Here is a 19,905-nt window from a genome sequence, read left to right as displayed (position 1 = left end):
AGAGGGGCTGGGGTGAAGATACATTAATCTCCTAAGCAAGTGGGAATGGCCATCCACTTCTGGAAGGTACTAACCACATGTCATTGATTGCTGAAATATAAGTGTCATTGTGATAGCAAGCACTACTCCACCTGTTAAAGGGGGTATATGAAGAGAGGGGCTGGGGTGAAGATACATTAATCTCCTAAGCAAGTGGGAATGGCCATCCACTTCTGGAAGGTACTAACCACATGTCATTGATTGCTGAAATATAAGTGTCATTGTGATAGCAAGCACTACTCCACCTGTTAAGTCAGCAAGACTGGCTTTGCTACTGAGAAGAGGCTATTACTGTATGAATGGCAATCTGCAAGAAGGAGTCTTCCAAGATGGCGAGTATAATCATATTGAAGAACACAGACATTTATCTGTTTGAAAATATATTACTACAGGTATCATATTAGAATGAATTTGACAGGAGAAAAGCTCCCATCAATCTGAAATGACTTTTGACTGCTGCAGCTGCCAACGTGCATGACAAATGCAAATTATTGGGAGTCATCTGGTAGTTTTGAATGGCAGAGTCAGGCCAGGTCCTTGGTGGCCTGACCAAAAGTTATTTCAGGTATGACCAGTTCAGAGACTTTTTACGTCAGCCAGTCACAAAAATCAATACTATATTCCCAGTCTGTTTCCATACCTGAAGAAAATCTGTAATTTTAGTATTTACACATTATTACAGATTATTATTTAGGAGATTTTTAATGCTGTAGATTACTGTCATGTGCTATATATGGGGGCTGCCTTTGAAGACTGTCCAGGAACCTCAGCTGGTTGAAAATGTGGTGGCCACATGGATTTTATCAGATCCACGTTGAAAGATATACATTGGCTGGTTAATGGGCACAATTCAAAGGGCTGGTGTTTACCTTAAAAGTGCTAAATGGCTTTGAATGGAGGCACCCAGCCTTTTTTCTGTACTACCCTACCTCAGATATTCCTCACAAGTTACTTACATCATAAGCGCCAGCCTTGATTTGTTGATACAGTCTATGTTGATCTTCATCCCAAAATGGAGGGTATCCCACCAAAAGAATGTAGAGAATAACACCTGGGGAAATCCACAGTGGCATTCATCTAAAATGACTCAACCATGTGATAATGACATGCGTGTGAAAATTTATTGCCCACAGAGTCATGTCTGTGAAGGTCCAACTAGACATGACAGCCTTCACAGATCCAACCCATCACCATTTTAAAGGGATTTTAAAAAATGCTGCAAGAGCCCACAGCATGGTGGGTTGGGGTCTTAACCCTCCCCCCAGCATAACTTTTATGAAATGGCCATAATCCCCCCGCCATGGTCATTCATTGTCTGTGAATATTAGCAGCTTCTAGCAGCAAAATTTTCAGATGAAGAGAATGACTATACTAACAACATTCTATATGAGATCTGAAATACTTTAAAACTGCAACAGGCAGGGCTTAAATGACACACTGCACTGAACTACCATGTACTCCTCCAATTATGTTCTGTTCCTAGATTACAGAATCTGTTTACGTACAGGAAACACTTTGTTTTTTCCACATTTGCGACCACTGAGGCCACTGTACAAAAGACATAAGGACCAAAGACGCTTCAGCTCTCCTGAGAGAAAGTTAAGACATGGTGAATACATGAAGATGCTTTATACTGAGTCAGACCACTGGTCAGAGTTGTCTGCTCTGACTGGCCATGGGTCTCCAGGGTCTCATGCAGAGGTCTTTCATATCACCTACTACCTAATCCCTTTAACTGAAACTTCTTGATTAAAAAGATACACCAAACTAATTGAGAAACCACTCAAGAATTACGCTATAAGTATAGAAAGTTTTATTCACGATGAATTTTAGCCTCTTCATGACAGGCCACGAGCTATGAATTAATGGGGGAAAAGATACATAATTTCACTGACTTGATGAATATTCCCCCCATACTTCAATAGTTTGTGCTTTTCAAATATGTTTGTACCAAGAACAGAAAATAAAGATGGCTATCAAGTGATTCATTTAAAATGTGGACAGATTAAGACAGGTAATCGTGTTTGTCTGTAGCGGTAGAAAAGAGTAAGAGTCCAGTAGCACCTTAACGACTAACGAAACTTGTAGTAGGATATGGAGCTTTCATGAGTCACTGCTCACTTCTAGCGGGATATAAAGTGGAATGATAAATAACTAAATAAATACCATAGAGTCTAGAGGAGGCAGCCTAGAGTGCTACTTGGAAGTGACATCACGGCCTCCCTGAACTCTGCCCTCTTGAGTCACCGCTCCTCAGTTCTCCTTACGTTTGCTGAGTAGAATTGCCAAACTTTGCTTGGCCACAGGTTGGAGGTTGAGCCAGGCGGGAGCAGCATCATGTGACACTGTGAGGTCATTTCTGGCTGAGGAACAAGAAGTGGCATCACCACACAAACTCATAAGACGCACACCTATACACACGATTTGAGGAGACAGTTTGATGCACTGGACTAACTGAGCCTAATTTTCCCAAGCGCTCAGCATTTAATGGTATTACTTTATTCATTTCCACCGGCCTTGTCTTTGGGGTCGATTTCCAGATACTTGATGTTCCAAAGACCTGTTCCTGGGGCTATTTTTGCTAGCTGCTTAAATGATTAACCACTGTAGAAGTGCCTGTATAAGGTTCTTCTTAAAGGGGAAAAAGGCGGACAGAACTTTCCCCGTGGAGGGCGGGACAGGGAAAGCTGATTCTACCCAAGTTGTGCTTGCTTTTTAGTTTGAGACTGTGTGGCCAACTTATTTGACCACCTCAATTTAATAAAGGCGATTTGACGATTTTAGCTAGTGTAACACACTCATATTGGGATAACGTACCCTATTGTCCATGTATGAGCTTTTTAAATAGTGTTGATGTTTTACTTGTTGTTTTTATTGCATAAATGTGTGTACGTGTGCTTAAGACTACTGGTCATGCAAGCCGAAATATATACCGTGTTTCCCCGAAAATAAGACACTGTCTTATATTTATTTTTTCTCACAAAGACTCACTAGGGCTTATACTACAAAAGCATAGAAATCCTGCTAGGGCTTATTTTTTGGGTAGGTCTTATTTTCGGGGAAACAGGGTGTGTGTGTGTGTGTATATATATATTACCACTTTGGTGGGAAGGTAACAGCGTTCCGTGCGCCTTGGTGTTTAGTCATGCCGGCCACATGACCACGGAAACGTCTTCGGACAGCGCTGGCTCTTCGGCTTTGAAACGGAGATGAGCACCGCAACCCTAGAGTCGGATTCGACTGGCTTTTGAGCAAGGGAACCTTTACCTATATATATAAAGGCTTGGTAACCAGCGATGCCTGCTCATATCCATCTTTTATTTTTCGGGACCGTACATTGCCTGGTGCCTGCCAAGTGTTTCTAGAAAGGGAGCAGGGCCCAGTGGGGTTCTGCTCTGCAAGGTTTCTGATTGGCCATTGGAGATGTGTGTTTGCGCATGGAGGTTTTTAAAAACGTCGCTTTGGCCGCAGCAATCACAAGGTGGCTGAAGGTAAGACGTGGCAGCCATTTTGTGGTAGGCTCCGCCTCCTGCAGCAGCCATTTTGTGGCTGTGCCGTGTCAAAATTCCAACGATGCCCCCAGGCTCAAAAAGGCTGGGGACGTCTAGTGTACTGGATTTTTTTAAAAAAATTCACACGCTGTGCTTTCTTGAGCACCAGTGTGCTGTGGTGCTTAGCGTGTCAGATGGGGCTCTGGGAGACCCAAGTTCCGAACCCCTGCTCTGCTGTGGAAGCTCTCTGGGTGGTAATCCTTGGGCCAATCACTTCTTCTCAGGCTAATCTACCTCGCAAGGTTGTTGTTGTGAGGGTAAAATGGGGAAGGGCAGAACGCTGTCATAAGCTGCTTTGGGGTCCCCACTGAGGAGAAAAACAGGGCATAAATATATCTAAATCAGCGGTCCCCAACCCTTTTGAGCCTGTGGGCACATTTGGAATTCTGACGCAGCATGGTGGGTGCAGCAACAAAAAGTACTAACCAGGGCTGACTCTACTTAAGCTTCCGAGGTCTGATGAGGTGGGACTAGCCCTGGCTATGGGTTTTATTCCCCTGGGGGTGAGGTTCTGTTCCTCCCGGATCTGATGCAGCCCCCTTTCCATCTTAAACCCCCCCCCCAGATCCTTCGCTATGACTACCACAATAAGCTAGAAGTGACGGACCACCGCTTCGAAGGCCTAGTCGTATGGAACGGCACCAAGAAAGTGCCCGATTTACAGGACGTGTCCATCTTCATCCTTAACGTAACCTACGATCACGCGGGGGAGTACGTCTGCACCGTCAACCGCACGCTCAACTACGGGGATATGTTCTTCTACAACGTCCTGGTCAACAAGACGATTCACGTTACTGTGGTGCCCACAGGTAAGCGCAAAGGTCTGCGAAAGGGAGAGGGGCCTGGAAGGGCGTTGCAGAGCGAGGAGGGGGAAGAGGGAGCCCCGGCCTGGAGCAGAGCCTCACTGAGATTCTTTGCATCTTATTGTTTGGGCAGTACGTTCGTCTACTGAAGCAACGGCACTTTTATGCATGCTAAATAATGCCATTCCAGTCCACTTCAGTGACCGTTTGCAAGTGGATTTTGCCATTTCACAAGGGCCCTTTCTGCACTGACAGCTTGCTTCAGAGAATCCGAGGAGTCGAGCCTTAAGGGTTGACTTCGTAGTCGCACACTTTCCCTCTGCACTGGTCCCCCCCCCCGGTTTATTTGTGTATTCTGTGTGCAGTCTGCATCTACAAGCAAAACCAACCTTTTTTGAGCTAACTGGTTGCCAACCCCTCCCTCCCTACCTCCGTGAGTCTGCAAAAAAGAAAGGGGGGGGGAGAAATCCAGACCTACACATGCAAGACTGGCACATTTGGGAACAGGAAATCTCCTAGTCCTTTATATTTACTGATTCCTTCTTATGCTTTCTCTGGCTTTTTAAAAGTTTGCCTGAGTGGGAGGACACATCCTCCTTTGTCTTTGGAGAAGGAGGGAAAGAAAACAGAACGGGGAGGGAGCGTCAGCCTAAAGAGAGAGAAAGGTGGAAATGGGGGGAGGGGCAGTGGGCAGCACTTAAATACCCGCAGAGACAATTCTACTTTAGAAAGAATTAGTGATTCGACAGCGGATGAGAAGAAAGCATGACTGGGAGCGTCAGCCTAAAGAGAGAGAAAGGTGGAAATGGGGGGAGGGGCAGTGGGCAGCACTTAAATACCCGCAGAGACAATTCTACTTTAGAAAGAATTAGTGATTCGAAAGCGGATGAGAAGAAAGCATGACTGTAAAAGGAGTTTTGGTAGCTGCGGGGCCATAGTGTGCTGGAAGCGGTCTGAACGCAGATTCCTGTAAAACAGATGCAGAAACAAGAGAAAGCCCCGAAACAAAGTGAAAGTGACAGCGGGAGGGAATGCAGAACGGAAGAACAGGATGCGCTCCAAGACCGAGACAAAATACGGGGGCAGAAAGGGCCACAGGTTGCAAAGTGGATTGAAAGTACATTATTTAGTGTGTGTGAAAGCTCACATGCATGTGGTATGTATATGTGAAGACAATCTTAATTTGGCGTGGCTGAAAACTGAGGACACTTTTAAAAGATTTTTGGCTAGTGTTGGCAACCTCCTGGAGATCTCCGGGAATTACAATTGCTCTCCAGACGACAGAGCTCAGTTTCCCTGGAGAAAATGGCTGCTTTGGATGGTGAACTCTATGGTATTATACCCTGCTGAGTTCCTTCCCCTCCCCAAATCCCACCCTCCCCACGTTTTGGATGGTGAACTCTATGGTATTATACCCTGCTGAGTTCCTTCCCCTCCCCAAATCCCCCCAGGCTGTAACACCCCCCCCCCCAAGATTCCCAGGAATTTCCCAACCCAGCATCAGCAACCCTATTTCTGGCAGCTTTTTAGTCATTATATGTTACAGTAATAAGGAGTGAATAATAATAATGATAAGAGATTGGATTTATACCCCGCCCTTCACTACCCAAAGGTGTTTCAGAGCGGCTTACAAACTCCTTTCCCTTCCCCTCCCCACAACAGACACCCTGTGAGGTAGGTGGGGCTGAGAGAGCTCTGACAGAAACTGCTCTTTTTCAAGGACAGCTGTGCCAGAACTATGGCTTGGCCAAGGTCATCCAGCCAGGTGCAAGTGGAGGAGTGGGGAATCAAACCCGGTTCTCCCAGATTAGAGTCCGTGCACTTAACCACTGCACCAAACTTAACCACTACACCTGTCATAGAGAGCCTGCCCTTTTAACAATATGGCTGCTTCCACATGAAGAAGATGCTGTGGTCTGGTGTCCAGTCCGAAGCAGGGTTTTTGTCTTTGGAGCCTCCACGTGACACATAATGTCCCTTGAACTGATTGCTTCCCAAAACCTGACTTGTTAAAATGTTTTGGGAAATATTGTAGTCGAAGCATGTTTTGTTTCTTTGTGCGGAGAAGAAGGTGTGCATATATTACAGTCCGGCCTGCATTTTCTTCACCCACCTGCCACTGTTCCCTCGTCTTATAGCACCACCGTTCAAATCTTGTTTCAGCTCTACTTCCGAATGTATCTGTGTCTCACACCCTCTCTGAGTGAACTAAATACTCTTAGGAATCAATCTTGTTTTAAACAAGTTCCTCTCAGTGACGTCTCCCCCGCACCCGACCTTTCTGTTGTGTGTGAAAGTTGGCCTAACGAATTTACACCTCGATGTATCTTATGAAGCTTGAGCTCTGATTCCAGAAAGCTTCTGCCGGAATCTGTTCGGTTAATGTTTATGGTGCTAACACAACCCCTGTTGGCGTCGGGGTTAAAGTGTCAGGCTAGAATCTGGGAGACACAGATTCAAATCCAGATTTAGTTATTAAAGCATTTATATCTCGCCTTTCCTCGTGGTTCAAGGCAACTTACAGTAATAGCTAAAAACATTTTCAGTTCCAAACCAAAAATAAAATAAGGTAAAGGTTTCCCTTGCTCGAAAGCTAGTCGAATCCGACTCTAGCCGAATCCGTTTCCAAGCCGAAGAGCTTGTCCGAACACGTTTCCGTGGTCATGTGGCTGGCATGACTAAACACCGAGGCACACGGAATGCTGTTACCTTCCCACCAAAGCGGTACCTATTTATCTGCTTGCAATTTCTTGCTTTCAAACTGCTAGGTTGGCAGGATCTGGGACCAGAGACGGGAGCTCACGGCGTTATGCGGCACACTCGGGTCTCAAACTGCCGAACGACTGACCTTCCACAACCTGCAGTCCAGCGTCTTAACCTCTGAGCCACCATGGCCCCTATAAAAAATAAAGCAGCAAGCCTCAAATCTCTCCCCCTCTTTAAAAAGACGCCTGCCTGTTGAAACTCCCTCAAAAGCCCTGGCAAACCGGCAGGCCTTGCAGTGCCTCCAGAAGGTCTCCAAGGAGGGGACCACCCTCCCCTCACCAAGGAGTCCATCCCATAGAGGAAGAGCCGAGATAGAAAAGGCCTGGGCTCTGGTTGATGCCAGATGGCTGCCTGATGACTGTAATGGTGCACAGGAAGACATGGAAGGAGACAGATTTTGAGTCAAGTGGTACCTATGAGACCAACAAAGGCTTATTCAAGGGATGAGCTTTCGTGCGTCACTTGACTCACAATCTGTTCTGCTGCTTCGGACAAACACGGCTGCCCACCTGGATCTATGGAAGGAGACAGTCCTTCAAATATGTGGGTCCCAGACAGGGCCTTAAAGGCCTTTACTCCGCTGTGGAAGCTTGCCGGGTGGCCTTGGGCCTTGGAACACAGGCTTAGCCTAACGTTCCTCACAGCGTTGTCGTGAGGGAAAAATGGGGGAGGAGAGGATGATATAAGCTGCCCTGGGTCCCCTCTGAGACAAAAGCAGGGTATCAATGGATTAAATTAAAAAGAAAATGAATCCGCCAGCAAAAACAGCTAGGCCGCACCCAAGCCTAAAGAGGGGTGTGTGTGTGTCTGCTTTGCACAGATGGAGAACATAAGAACATTAAGAGATGCCAATGTTGGATCAGGCCAAAGGCCCATCCAGTCCAACACTCTGTGTCACACAGTGGCCAGAAATACCAGGTGCCATCAGGAGGTCCACCAGTGGGGCCAGGACATTAGAAGCCCTCCCACTGTTGACCCCCCCAAGCACCAAGATGACAGAGCATCACTTGCCCCAGAGTTCCTATCTATACCTTGTGGCAAATAGCCACTGATGGACCTCTGCTCCATATGCCTATCTAATTCCCTTTTGAAGCCGTCCATGCTTGTAGCCGCCACCACTTCCCGTGGCAGTGAATTCCAAGTGTTAATCACTCATTTGGAGCTTTTCCAGCATGGAAGGCCCACAACAAATGAAACCAGGAATGGGGTATTAGGTACGTGTGGGTGCGTGTTTGTGTCTTCCGCACGTCCTCATGGCTGTCCTTCCTGTCCTTCCTTTCCCAGCAAACCGGGACATGGCGTCCATCGTCTCCGAGATCATGATGTACGTTCTCATCGTGGTTCTGACCATCTGGCTGGTAGCGGAGATGGTCTACTGCTACAAGAAGATCGCCGCGGCAACGGAAGCAGCTGCCCAGGAGAATGCGTAAGCCTCCTGGGGGGGGGACGAGGAGGGGGGGGGTCTGCAGTGGTTCATGGGGGGGGGAGAGTCAGGCACGAGGGCAGGAAGGCGTGGAGGACAGGGGCCGATACAGCAGGAGGGGAAGGATGCGTGGGGTAAGTAGGCCAAGGGCCCTTTCAGCAGACAGCCCTTCTGTTACTCACTTTGGATGGGAGTGAAAGGTGGAATAGATTTAGTTCAGAAAATGTTTCTGTTCTAGACGTGTGCGTTATACCTTAGGTGTAGCCCTAGGAAAATGTCAATGTGTTGAAGTGGTTTTCAGGAGACCTCGAGGGGGCTGGTCGGGAGAGTTTTGGCAAAGCTGCTGTCTCAAAAGCCAACAATTAGAACCATAGAATAGGAGGGAGAGGGGGCTGTTATTCCACACCTCACGTATCCCCCTTTTCTCTCTCTCTCTCTCTCTCTCTTTTTGCCAACAGCTCTGAGTACTTAGCCATCACATCAGAGAGCAAGGAAAACTGTACAGGGGTGCAGGCAGTGGAATAGCCGTGCAGGACCGTTGGTGGATACAGGGATGCCTGGTTGGCAGGTAATTTTCGTTTACCGTTGTTACAACCGTAGGGGGGGGCTGTGGCTCAGTGGCACGGCGCCCTGCTTTACAGCAAGACGAGAGACAGCACAGCCTAGTGGATAGAGTGTCATTCTAGGATCCTGGGTTCGAATCCCCCCTCTGCCATGGAAGCTTGATGGGTGGCCTTGGAACGGTCACACTTTCCCAGCTTAAACTACCTGACAGGGCCGTTGTCACGAGAAAATGTAGAGGGGGGCAGAAAGATATTTGAGGCCTCTTTGATTCCCCGTTGGGGAGGAAAATGGGATATAAATAAACAAACTGTGAATAGAGGGTACTCGTCTTAACCCTTGACATCTCCAGCTAGAAGGATCTCTGAGAGCAGTGGAAACAGCATGCTTTGCCTCAGGTCAGGGAGAGCTGCTGTCAATCAGAGGGGATGCTACTGGTGTCGAGGAACCAATGTTCTGATTCTCTAAGAGGTCATGGATCACCCTGGCATTTTATTGATTGATCTTGGATATTTTTGTAGCAGTTTTTTAAAGCTTGTGGAACCCGGGGATTTTTGCACACTACACATCTCCCTCTTTCTACCCAGCAGACCTCCGTTTGTTTCCCTGTACAGAATAACTGCACAGGAGCTCAGCAGACCGTTCAGGGGGGAAGGATTTGTACCCGTCATATAGAGAATGGTGCGGAGTTATTTTCTGTTGTCCCAGGAGGTCGGGCCAGAACCAATGGGTTGAAATTAAATCAGAAGAGTTTTCGGATAAATAGGAGGAAGAACTTCCTAACAGTTAGAGTTGCCATCTTCTGGGCATGGAGCAGGGGTCACCGGAGGCATGTGTGGGCGGGGAGGTATTTGTGAATTTCCTGCGTTGTGCAGGGGGTTGGACTCGATGACCCTGGAGGTCCTTTCTAGTTCTATGATTCTATGAAAGTCGCCGGTTCCAAACTCACTAAACCGAGTTGAGAATCTGCACACCCTGCTGTAAGCATGATTTGAAGGAATGGGAAACCCTTTACTACGTTACTGCAAACTAACCTTATGACGACCATTAAAGTGTGGCTAAAAAGCGAAGAGCCACCAGTTGGCAATGTTGATCCTCCCAAGAACCACCCTGTGCAGTAGATGAGGCTGAGGAAGAGTGGTTGGCCCAAGGTCACCTGTCAAACTTCTGGGTCAGAGTGGGGATTTGAACCTGGGTCTCTCAGACCCTGGCTGCACAATATCACCACTTCACTGTCCTGGACCCCAGTATGAATGTTATCAAAGGGGTATAAACTTTTTGCAATTAACATCCACTTTCTGAGCAGGGCCAACATTGCTTAGCAGCTTCTGAGATCTGATGAAATCAGGCTAGCCAAGTCAGGGCATGCAGTTTAACTAAGCAGGCATTAAGTTCTTCCCAAAACATCGGGCGGTTCTGCATTGGCTTTTCCCGCTGTTGTTTCAGAAGGAGAAGAGAAGAAGAGATTGGTGGCTTGCTCACAGCTTTGATGCCAGTAGCTCACAGAGTAGAATTTTTTCTCACGAGATTCCACAGCTTAGAGGTAACATTGCCTGTGAGGTAGGTGGGGCTGAGAGAGCTCTGACAGAAACTGCTCCTTTTCAAGAACAGCTGTGCCAGAACTACAGCTTGCCCAAGGTCATCCAGCAGGTGCAAGTGGAGGAGTAGGGAATCAAACCCGGTTCTCCCAGATTAGAGTCTGTGCACTGAACGACTGCACCAAAGGTGCAGCTCAAAACCACATTCAAATACCCCAGAGCAACGCCATAGTAGGGGTATAAACTTTTTGCAGTTAACATCCAAGTTCGGAGCAGGGCCAGCCTTGCTTAGCAGCTTCTGAGATCTGGTGAAATCAGGCTAAAGAAAGCGCAAGCAGCATGCAGTGCAGAGGGCACCATAAAATCCGATGAGCAAAGAAAGTGACAGCAGCATGTAATGCAGAGGGGAATTTCTGTTCCAACGTGGGTTTGGTATAACAGCGGAGGGAAAAGCCAATGCAGAATCACCCCCTAGTCTTACTTCACATGAAGGGGCTTCCCAGTTCATTCCTCACATTCCGAGCTGGCCCTCAATAGCCATATCCTCACAGGCAAATGCCTGAAGGACCCAGAATGTAAAACAGATGTACCCCAAAGTTTCCCCCTTTCCCTTCTTCTTATCCTGCAACGTTCAATACAGCTGCATCACAACGCTGAGCGAATCTATTTTGATGTGTGTGATGGATTTAAAAAAGCCAATGTGTGATGGATAAAAGCCATCAGCATATTCTTCTATTCATTTGATTTTGCTCAAGGTATTTACATACTGCCTCTCCCAGTGTGTTCAGTTAGAAAAAGGACAATCGACGAATGACGTGAAACAACTGCAACAATGTCAAATGAAACAGCACTGTGTAAAAATAGCATCCAGTGTCATCCTCGGGCAGCAATAATCAATGGGAAGATACAATCTAATTATAAAAGAACGGCATTTTTTAAAAAATCAATCTATATTTAAATGAGCTATAAATCATATAAAAATAGCACCCAGCGTCCTCCTGAGGCAGGGGCATAATCGATACCAGCTTGGTGCAGTGGTTGTAGTGGGTAAGAGAGCCAGCTGGTTGACCTTGGGCCAGTCACAGATCTCTCAGAGCTCTCTCAGCCCCACCTACCTCACAGGGTGACTGTTGTGGGCAGAGGAAGGGAAGGCAATTCTAAGCCGCCCTGAGGCTGCTTGGGGTAGTGAAGAGTGGGGTATAAAAACCAACTCAAAGATACAAATGGAAGTTTCCGAACCATTTTCAAGGGCAGAACCACCAAGCATGTATTACAGTAGTCAAGCCTGGATCTTAAATACATACCAAAAGGGCTGCAAAAGAGTACAATCCATCGGCTTCAAAATGAGCAGCAAACAAGATTCAAGGTCTAGAAAACCTTAAGTTGGAGACCAAGTCCTACGAGGAAAGGCTGAGGGACTTGGGAATGTTTACTCTGGGGAAGAGGAGGTTGACAGGGGACATGACGGCTCTCTTTAAGTATTTGAAAGGCTGTCACTTAGAGGAGGGCAAGGAGCCATTCCTGTTGGCAGTAGAGGACAGGACTCACAAGAATGGGTTTAAATTAAGGGCGGGAAGGTACCGGCTGGATATTAGGGGAAACTACTTACTGAATCTGTTAATTCCAGCTGGCTATCTTACATCGAAGCCAAAATAAGTTCCCTGAATTTATCTCTAGAATCCTAATTTATGCTTTCTGAGTCTGAAGCCTTTTGAAAAATAAAATCTAGTTTATTGGAATCAGAGTTACAAACACTTTATAGCCTGGCTAACAAAACCTGTTCTCCCTTAAATTTGGGGATTGTTCCTAATGCAAACCTTCCAGCAGTATACCTCTGTCAGCTCATAGCTCCAAATTTGCGTAGAGCCATATCCTTGGCTAGATTTAATGTTCTTCCTTCAGCTATCTTATCCGGTCGATTCCAAGGGATTCCCTATCCTAGCAGGTATTGTCCTTGTATGAAGGACTGTGTTGAAACTGTTGTCCATGTTCTCCTCCAGTGCCCGCTCTATCTGGCGGCCCGTCGGGATCTTCTATATCCCATACTAGCCCAGTTTTTAGAGATCCCTGATTATTTTAAGCTCCTTTTCTTGCTTGATAATCCAGATATAAAAATAACTGAAATAGTAGCAAAGTTTGGTCTCACGGCCAATAAGTGATACTATGAATTAGGTTTTATTATGATGCTACTCTTATTATGATGTGAGTCTGCAATTCTAATTTTACTATGCACTATTTTATATTTAGATTACTGTATCTTCATGTATATGCCAATAAAAGTCTTTGGAGTTGAGTTGAGTATTTAGATACCTTTTATATCATTTTAGGCATCACTTGGAGCCTGTTTTTTCTTGATGTTCGGAAACTCTATGTTGCTGACATCCTTTTATGCTTCCTCTTTAGTAGTTAGCTGGGTAAGTTCATAAAGAAGTATTCAAGAAAACATTGATTTTACTATATTGGATTACCACAATAATGTACAAGATACCTAGAAAGAACAGTTCAGATAGTTTGCAAGGTATGTAGCTCCTGTGCTTGGTGGGGGAAGGAAAACTGGGATGGCTGAGTCTCCAGGAAATATATGGAGCTCCTTATGAGCATGCCCTATTCACTGCTAATTGGAAAGAAATTCTGGGCACACCATGTGTCTGTGCATCCAGAGCTGTCCCTAATATGGAGAAGAACTTTTGTCCTTGGGAGCATTACATCAGAATTCTGGATCAGTGCAGCTAGCTAGAATGAATTAGAACGAAGTCTAAACAATATTCAGGCTTCATCTTTGTATTTTCTCAATATCGTCAGTCTTAAGAAAGGGAGTATGTTTATTAATAAAAACCATTATTAATATTGTGTAGTGTTTCATTCCTTATGTGGAACTTAAAAACAAATGCCAGTAGTATTGTTAAAGAAGGCAAACTAAACAATGTAGAGGAATGTCCTGCTTCTTCTTTATGAGCTGGCTAAATTGGTTTTTAAGTATGCTTTGGCCACCCCTTATTTCCATTCCACATGACCACGGAAACATCTTCGGACAGCGCTGGCTCTTCGGCTTTGAAACGGAGATGAGCACCGCAACCCTAGAGTCGGACTTGACTGGCTTTCGAGCAAGGGAACCTTTACCTTTACCTATATGCCAATAAAAGGCTTTGGATGGATTAGAGAAAACTTTTTCACAGTAAGAGTTGTGCAACAGTGGAATCGGCTCCCTAGGGATGTGGTGAGCTCCCCCTCACTGGCCGTCTTTAAGCAGCAGCTGGACAAACACTTGTCAGGGATGCTCTAAACCGATCCTGCATTGAGCAGAGGGTTGGACTAGATGGCCTATATGGCCCCTTCCAGCTATGTGATTCTAGGATTCTTCTAAGTGTCAAACATAACTTGAGGACTGGCCCAGAGTTAACAGTTGGTAATGAAAGCTTTATTCACACTGGTCTCGTGGATTGCCTGAGAATGTTTTGCAGGCCACTGTTTAAGCCACAACAGCACCCCAGTCCGAGGGTCTCAATCTGGGAATGGCTTGCGTGACATCTTAGAATCCCCCAGGAAGCTACTTGAATATGGGACGGGGACACCCTTCTCACAGCCCCAAAGTTGTGCTCTCCTACAGCCCATGAGAGACAATTTCACATCTGCAGAAAGAAGGATTTAATGTGTTATCTTGATCCGTACCTAGAAGTGCGATCTCACCCCGGTTGAAGTGGGGGATTCACCCACCACAGGCTCCCACTGCCTGCTGCCGCTCCAAGCGTAGAACCATATCGTAGTGATTCCTAGAGCTACCCACCATCACTTCTGGATTCTCCCCGGATGTGATGTCATCAAGCCCTGCCCCCGCTGCTCCTCGCCATGTCCCAGCCCCCAACCCTTCTGCTGGTTGCCAGGCCACCCTTTCCATACCCCTAAGAAGCCACTTTTGCAAACTGGCATTTCAGGTTCTGCTTTGGTATGTACCGATCCCAAAACGGCCTCTGCCGGATTGCCGTTACATATAGTCATTTTGCTTCTCGCAGCCTGCAAACAGGTTTGGCAGACCGCAAGGTGAAATGGTTTTGCGTTCTGCTTCCTTCACTTCCTCTCATTTGGTGAAAAGAGCCAGGGAAACAGACAGATGTCCAGAGCAGGCGGAGGAACATTTCTGGGCCGGGCTGTCAACTGATTTGCAGAGCGGGGCTCCCGTGCCTTTAAATAGCTACCAGACTGCGGGAAATCCAGCAGAAGCAGTGCTATTTATTTATTCAAAACATTGAATAATAATATACTTTATTGTCATTGTACATAGTACAACAAAATTAAGGTGCAATCATTCGGTGATCTACAAGCATACTCATATACACTCTCACAACCATTAGGGTTCACATTGCAACTTAACCACCAATGTCACCCAAATTCCAATTCATACAGCATTTAAACCAATAATAGCTCTCGAATAAAAACTGTTTTTTAATCTGTTTGTCCTTGTTTTGATTGTCCTATATCTTCTACCCGAAGGCAGCAGTTCAAACAGGGAGTGTTCAGGGTGTGACAAATCTTGCAAAATGTTCTTTGCTTTTTTCAAGCATCGAGAACTATACAATTCCTCTATGAGTGGGAGAGGACAGCCAATAATCTTCTGGGCTGTGATGATAACTCTCTGGAGTGCTTTCCTCTCCACAGCCGTACAACTGGCAAACCAGACACAGACACAGTATGTTAAAATGCTCTCTATTGAGCAGCGATAGAAAGACATCAGTATTTTCTCACTCATTTTTCTTTAAAAGTCTGAGAAAAAAAAGCCTCTGCTGGGCCTTCTTCACCAGAGCAGTGGTGTTAGTGCTCCAAGTCAAGTTCTGCTCAATAATCACTCAATTTCCATGCCCCCTTTCTACTCAAATAGGTTCCGCAAGGCGGCAAACAGAAAACATTGCGTCATTAAAAAACATTTAAAATAAAGTGTGGGGGTGGAAAGTGCCATCAAGTTGCAGCTGACGTATGGCCTCGATCTGTTGCAAAACGTTTGACAAAAGTGATCTCCTTAAAATGCTAAAATGAGTATTGTCTTGCTGACCTTATGAGTAATCGTATAGGTTCACTATTATATCTTATCCTCTACTTAGACTTTTTATAACATGTATGTATTTGCTTGTTTGATAGTTTACCTTCTCGTCTGTTCTGCTGTATTCTGTTACCTTATGCTGACATCAGAGGAGCTGTTTGATCCGTTCTCGTGGCAGTTCCCTGAAATGCACAGTCAGACAGCAACATCTGTTACCTGCTCCCCAGTCATTGGCCTCCTGTACTCCTTCCTCTTCTGGCATGAATTCCTCAGCAGCGGGAAAAGTCCGCCACATACAGATCTGGGGCGCCTTGCCTGATGTCTGATCATTCTACTGCGCAATCAAGCTGCAATGGAAGGGAAGCATCCCTTCCACTGTGGCGCCATTTCCCCCCACCCCTTAGCAATATGCGCATAACTGCATAAACACTGCTTAGATTATAATGTATGACTGTGCACTCCTGTGCTGGTTTTTTGGGGAGGATCAGGAGCTGGGGGTTCGCCAGGGGTAACTGCGAAGAAAACTACACTTTCTGTTGTTTGTGTTGAAAATAGTCCCCAATCAGGCTTCCCTATTGAGGCCATGTTCCTCTGCCGGAACCTGGGTCACGTGGCAGTCTTTCTTCAGCGGGAAAACATTAAAATGGCAGCGGTTCGTGGAGTTCCTTGGTGGTGATTGCCTGGTGATTCGTGTACGCATTTATGCGCATGCACAATAGACAAGGCGCGAAAACCCCAACCAGCAGACACGCACAGCAAACGTCTGGACAGTCCTCAACGAGGCGACTGTGTGGTGAGGAAGGTAATGGGGGATGTCTGGACATTCCTCTACGGGACACCACAAGAATGGATCAAATTAGGGGCGTGATCAGAGCGCGGTGAGCATGTCGCCTGATCGCGCCCTCTGACTGTTTTGCTCAGCTGTGATGTGTTGGTTTTATGCTTAAGACCTTTGGTCATATGACCAAAATATAAAGGGAAGGTTGACTTACAGTGACCACATAGGACAGGGGTAGCCAAACTGTGGCTCGGGAGCCATATGCGGCTCTTCCACACATACTGTGTGGCTCTCGGCAGGCCGGCAGGGGAAGAGAATGGGAGGCATGCATCCCCAATTGGTCTTCCCTTCCCCAGCCAGTGTTCCCCTCCCTGGGTAGGCTTGAGGTGGGGGGGGGGAAGCAGAGAAAGAGAGCAACTTTAACTTTGAATGCATTCTCAAAGCTCCCGGCATGGGGGTGGGGGTGAGGCTTGGAGGACACATTTAAAGTCACTTTATTTCTACCCCATCTGCTTCCTTCCTTCTTTTCCTTCCTTTTCTTCCACCCTTCTTTCTTTCTTTCTCTCTCTCTCTCTTTCTCCCCTCCCTCCTTATCTAAAGTTAAATGTGTTCTCCAAGCCCCACCACACTGCCACACTGGCCAGCTGCCTTGGCTCAAGAAGGCATTCATCTCTTTAAAACCCTTCTCCAAGCCAAGCCAGCGCAGCAGCAGGGTCAGGGGGCTTGGAGAACACACTTAAAGGCATTCTCCAAGCCCCTGTCCTGCAGCCCTGACCACCAGCTTGGAGAAGGCATTTGTCTCTTTAAATCCCTTCACCAAGCCAAGCCAGCTGGTGTGGGGGAGTGGGGAGAAGACATTTAAAGTTGCTTTCTTTCCACCTCTCCCTCCCTCCCTCCCCATTTATTTGCTTTCTTTCCACCTCTCTCTCTCTTTCTCTCTGTGTCTCTTTCCACCGCTTTCATTCTTTCTTTCCACCTCTCTCTCTCTTTGAAAAATAAATATCATTAGCAAACAAATAAATATCAATATCTGTTTTTACCCCTTTCGTTTTTATGTTTGGCAGTCTCATTTAATGTTAATAAGAAGCAAATTTGCATATTTTTCCATAAAAACGTGTGTGTGATATTTGTTGATGTCTTGTAGCTCTGAAACATCTGATGTTTATTCTATATGGCTCTTACGTTAAGCAAGTTTGGCCACCCTTGCCATAGAATTTTCAAGGAAAAAGACGTCCGGAGGTGGTTTGCCACTGCCTGCGTCCGCATCACAACCTTGCTATTCCTTGGAGGTCTGCCATCCAAAAACTAGCTAGAGCCAACCATGTTTCGCTTCCAAGATCTGACGAGGTCAGGCTAGTCTGGGCTATCTAGGTCAGGGCAAAGCATCTGAACACAGATGACACCAAAACCTAGGGGGGAAGGGGAGGGTATGTCAAATAGAACAAAAAAGTAACCCACTGGCAGGAGACAGCAATAGAGGGAGAAAGCCGAATCTCCCTGGGGAGGGAGTTCGAAGTTTTGGTGCCACGACCGAGAAAGCCCTTCTTGGCTGAAAGAAGGCGGGGCACCTGAAACAGGGACCCCGAAGATGGACCAGAGTGGTTGGGAGAAGGCAGTCTTCTACGATGCTTTGATATCCTCAGAATCTGCACTTGTGAAACCTGCCACTGCTGCCTATCAAAAGGACAAGAAAACCCTTTCAGGCCAGAGACTCATTAGTGTGCCTAATTTCAGGTTCTTGTTATGCGGCGGGTCACCTAATGCGGGTGTTCGTTTACATTGTTCCAGGAACGAAGCTTTGACAGAGAGCCGAGGAGGGGGCGAATGACTCAGCAGCAGCATCGGCGGTCCCTGAGAAGAGCTCATCCGGAGCCAAGCAGCCTCTCCCCCCACCACCACCACCGCACGACCGTTTCGTTAACAAAGCATGCTATTTTTAATAACAGAGCTCTGTATCCAGCCGCCCAGGGACAGACAATCGTGTCTTTTGAAAGAGAAAGGGCGGTTCCCCCCGACGGGCACCTTGCTCTTTTCGACGTGCCCCCCACCATCTCCTTTGCCAGCGGCAAGCCAGGTTCACCCCTTCTGCCCGCAATGCATGATGGGAAAAGCGGGGCATGGCTGCTTGCGCACGCAATGCAAAAGCTTGGCGCGGCCCCCTCCTTGCGGCCCTCCTGGTGCCAGCCAGCCCGTGGCCTCTTTTTTCCGTTGACGGGCACTTCGCACTTTCGGATTTTCTTTTGCATATTTCTTGCGCTTCAGGTTCTTTCAGCGACTTTGCTACCAGCACTTTCTGTGGGTCTGAGGAGAGGAGGCCCCCTGCTGTTTCAACGACCTGTGTCCCCCTTGCCTGTCTCTCCCTCCCCACCATGAGTTCAGCCTCTAGCTTTGTCTCTCCACCCCCAGCAGACGGGAATGGAGAAAAGGATTCAAGATGGCTGCCACATACTTGCTTCTCAGGCCTGACTCACAGGGGGGACACCGTGTCTCAGCCTAGCCACACGGGCCTTTGTTGAGCAGAAGGTCTGTTATGCTCATGTAGGGTGGTACTCTAGATACTACTGGCTGAAGAGGAGCCAAAAACTTGATGTTCTGATAGGATTTCCCCCTCAAGGCTATCACTCTGATGGAGAGGGGGATCTCTTGCTAAAGACAGGCAGAAATGCAATCAGAGCTCTTGAGGGTGCTTCTTCCACCTTCCCTGTCCCTGAACTTTATTACTGTCATGTTCCCTCCTCACATCTCTTGTGGGAATTCGCTCCCCAATCTCGGGACAGATGGATTCCTTCTACGGTGCCGCCATTTCTGTCCTCTCCTCCCTCTGGAGGCGTTTCCTTCCCAGAATCAGCCAGCGAGTCTTCAGTTTGGCTCCTGGGGAACCACAGTGCCCTTTCCTCTCCTCAGACCCCCCTGGGGCTGGTCTCTAGGACCGGCCCCCATCACGATAGAATAGGGTTTGTTCATAAATAAAGATGATTGGATTTCACCTGTTTGGCTGGGAGTGAGTCATTCCTTGGAGGGGGGGGGGGAAGGAGATGTACCCGTGTGGGAAAACAACGTAGGAGTGTCAAACTGATAGAGCTTGGCGAGGGAAGATGTTGACGTCAGTCTAAGATGAAAGGAAGGCGGGGAGTGGGCTGGGAAAGGGAGCCATTTTGAGGGGTTTGTCACCTCACAAATGCCTTTCAATATTCTGGTAGGGGAATTCCTTAGTGGTAGGGGAATTCGTGGGGGTACTCTATGATGTTGTGTGCAATTAGGGTTGCCAGATCCATCTGAAACACCAGTGGGGGATGGGGGGGACGTTTTGGGAGCGGGAAGTGACGTCACGCCTACATCACTTATTAGAAGTGAAGTAGGCATGTCTGTGACGTTGGAGGGTGATGCTCTGGTTTTTGGCCAAAACTCTATGGT

At 47.0% G+C, this 19,905-nt stretch overlaps 1 protein-coding gene across 1 annotated transcript in view; it reads left to right on the top strand.

Moving 5' to 3' along the window:
- SCN1B (sodium channel, voltage gated, type I beta subunit) overlaps positions 1 to 19,440 on the top strand; it is a 47,918-nt gene extending 28,478 nt beyond the window's left edge. Inside the window, exons 3-6 of the mRNA XM_015422483.1 lie at positions 4,156 to 4,399; positions 8,444 to 8,585; positions 9,041 to 9,150; positions 18,280 to 19,440. Of these exons, the coding sequence (XP_015277969.1) occupies positions 4,156 to 4,399; positions 8,444 to 8,585; positions 9,041 to 9,107 (453 nt within the window). The 3' untranslated portion in view covers positions 9,108 to 9,150; positions 18,280 to 19,440. The remainder of the gene's footprint in view (positions 1 to 4,155; positions 4,400 to 8,443; positions 8,586 to 9,040; positions 9,151 to 18,279) is intronic.
- The last annotated feature ends 465 nt before the right edge of the window (positions 19,441 to 19,905 follow it).

The sequence above is a fragment of the Gekko japonicus genome, unplaced genomic scaffold, assembly GCF_001447785.1.
Source record: "Gekko japonicus isolate JY-2015 unplaced genomic scaffold, Gekko_japonicus_V1.1 scaffold1250, whole genome shotgun sequence".
Classification (NCBI taxonomy): Eukaryota; Metazoa; Chordata; class Lepidosauria; order Squamata; family Gekkonidae; genus Gekko; species Gekko japonicus.
Note: the sequence above shows the minus strand (reverse complement) of the source record. Positions and strands in the feature narration are given on the sequence as shown.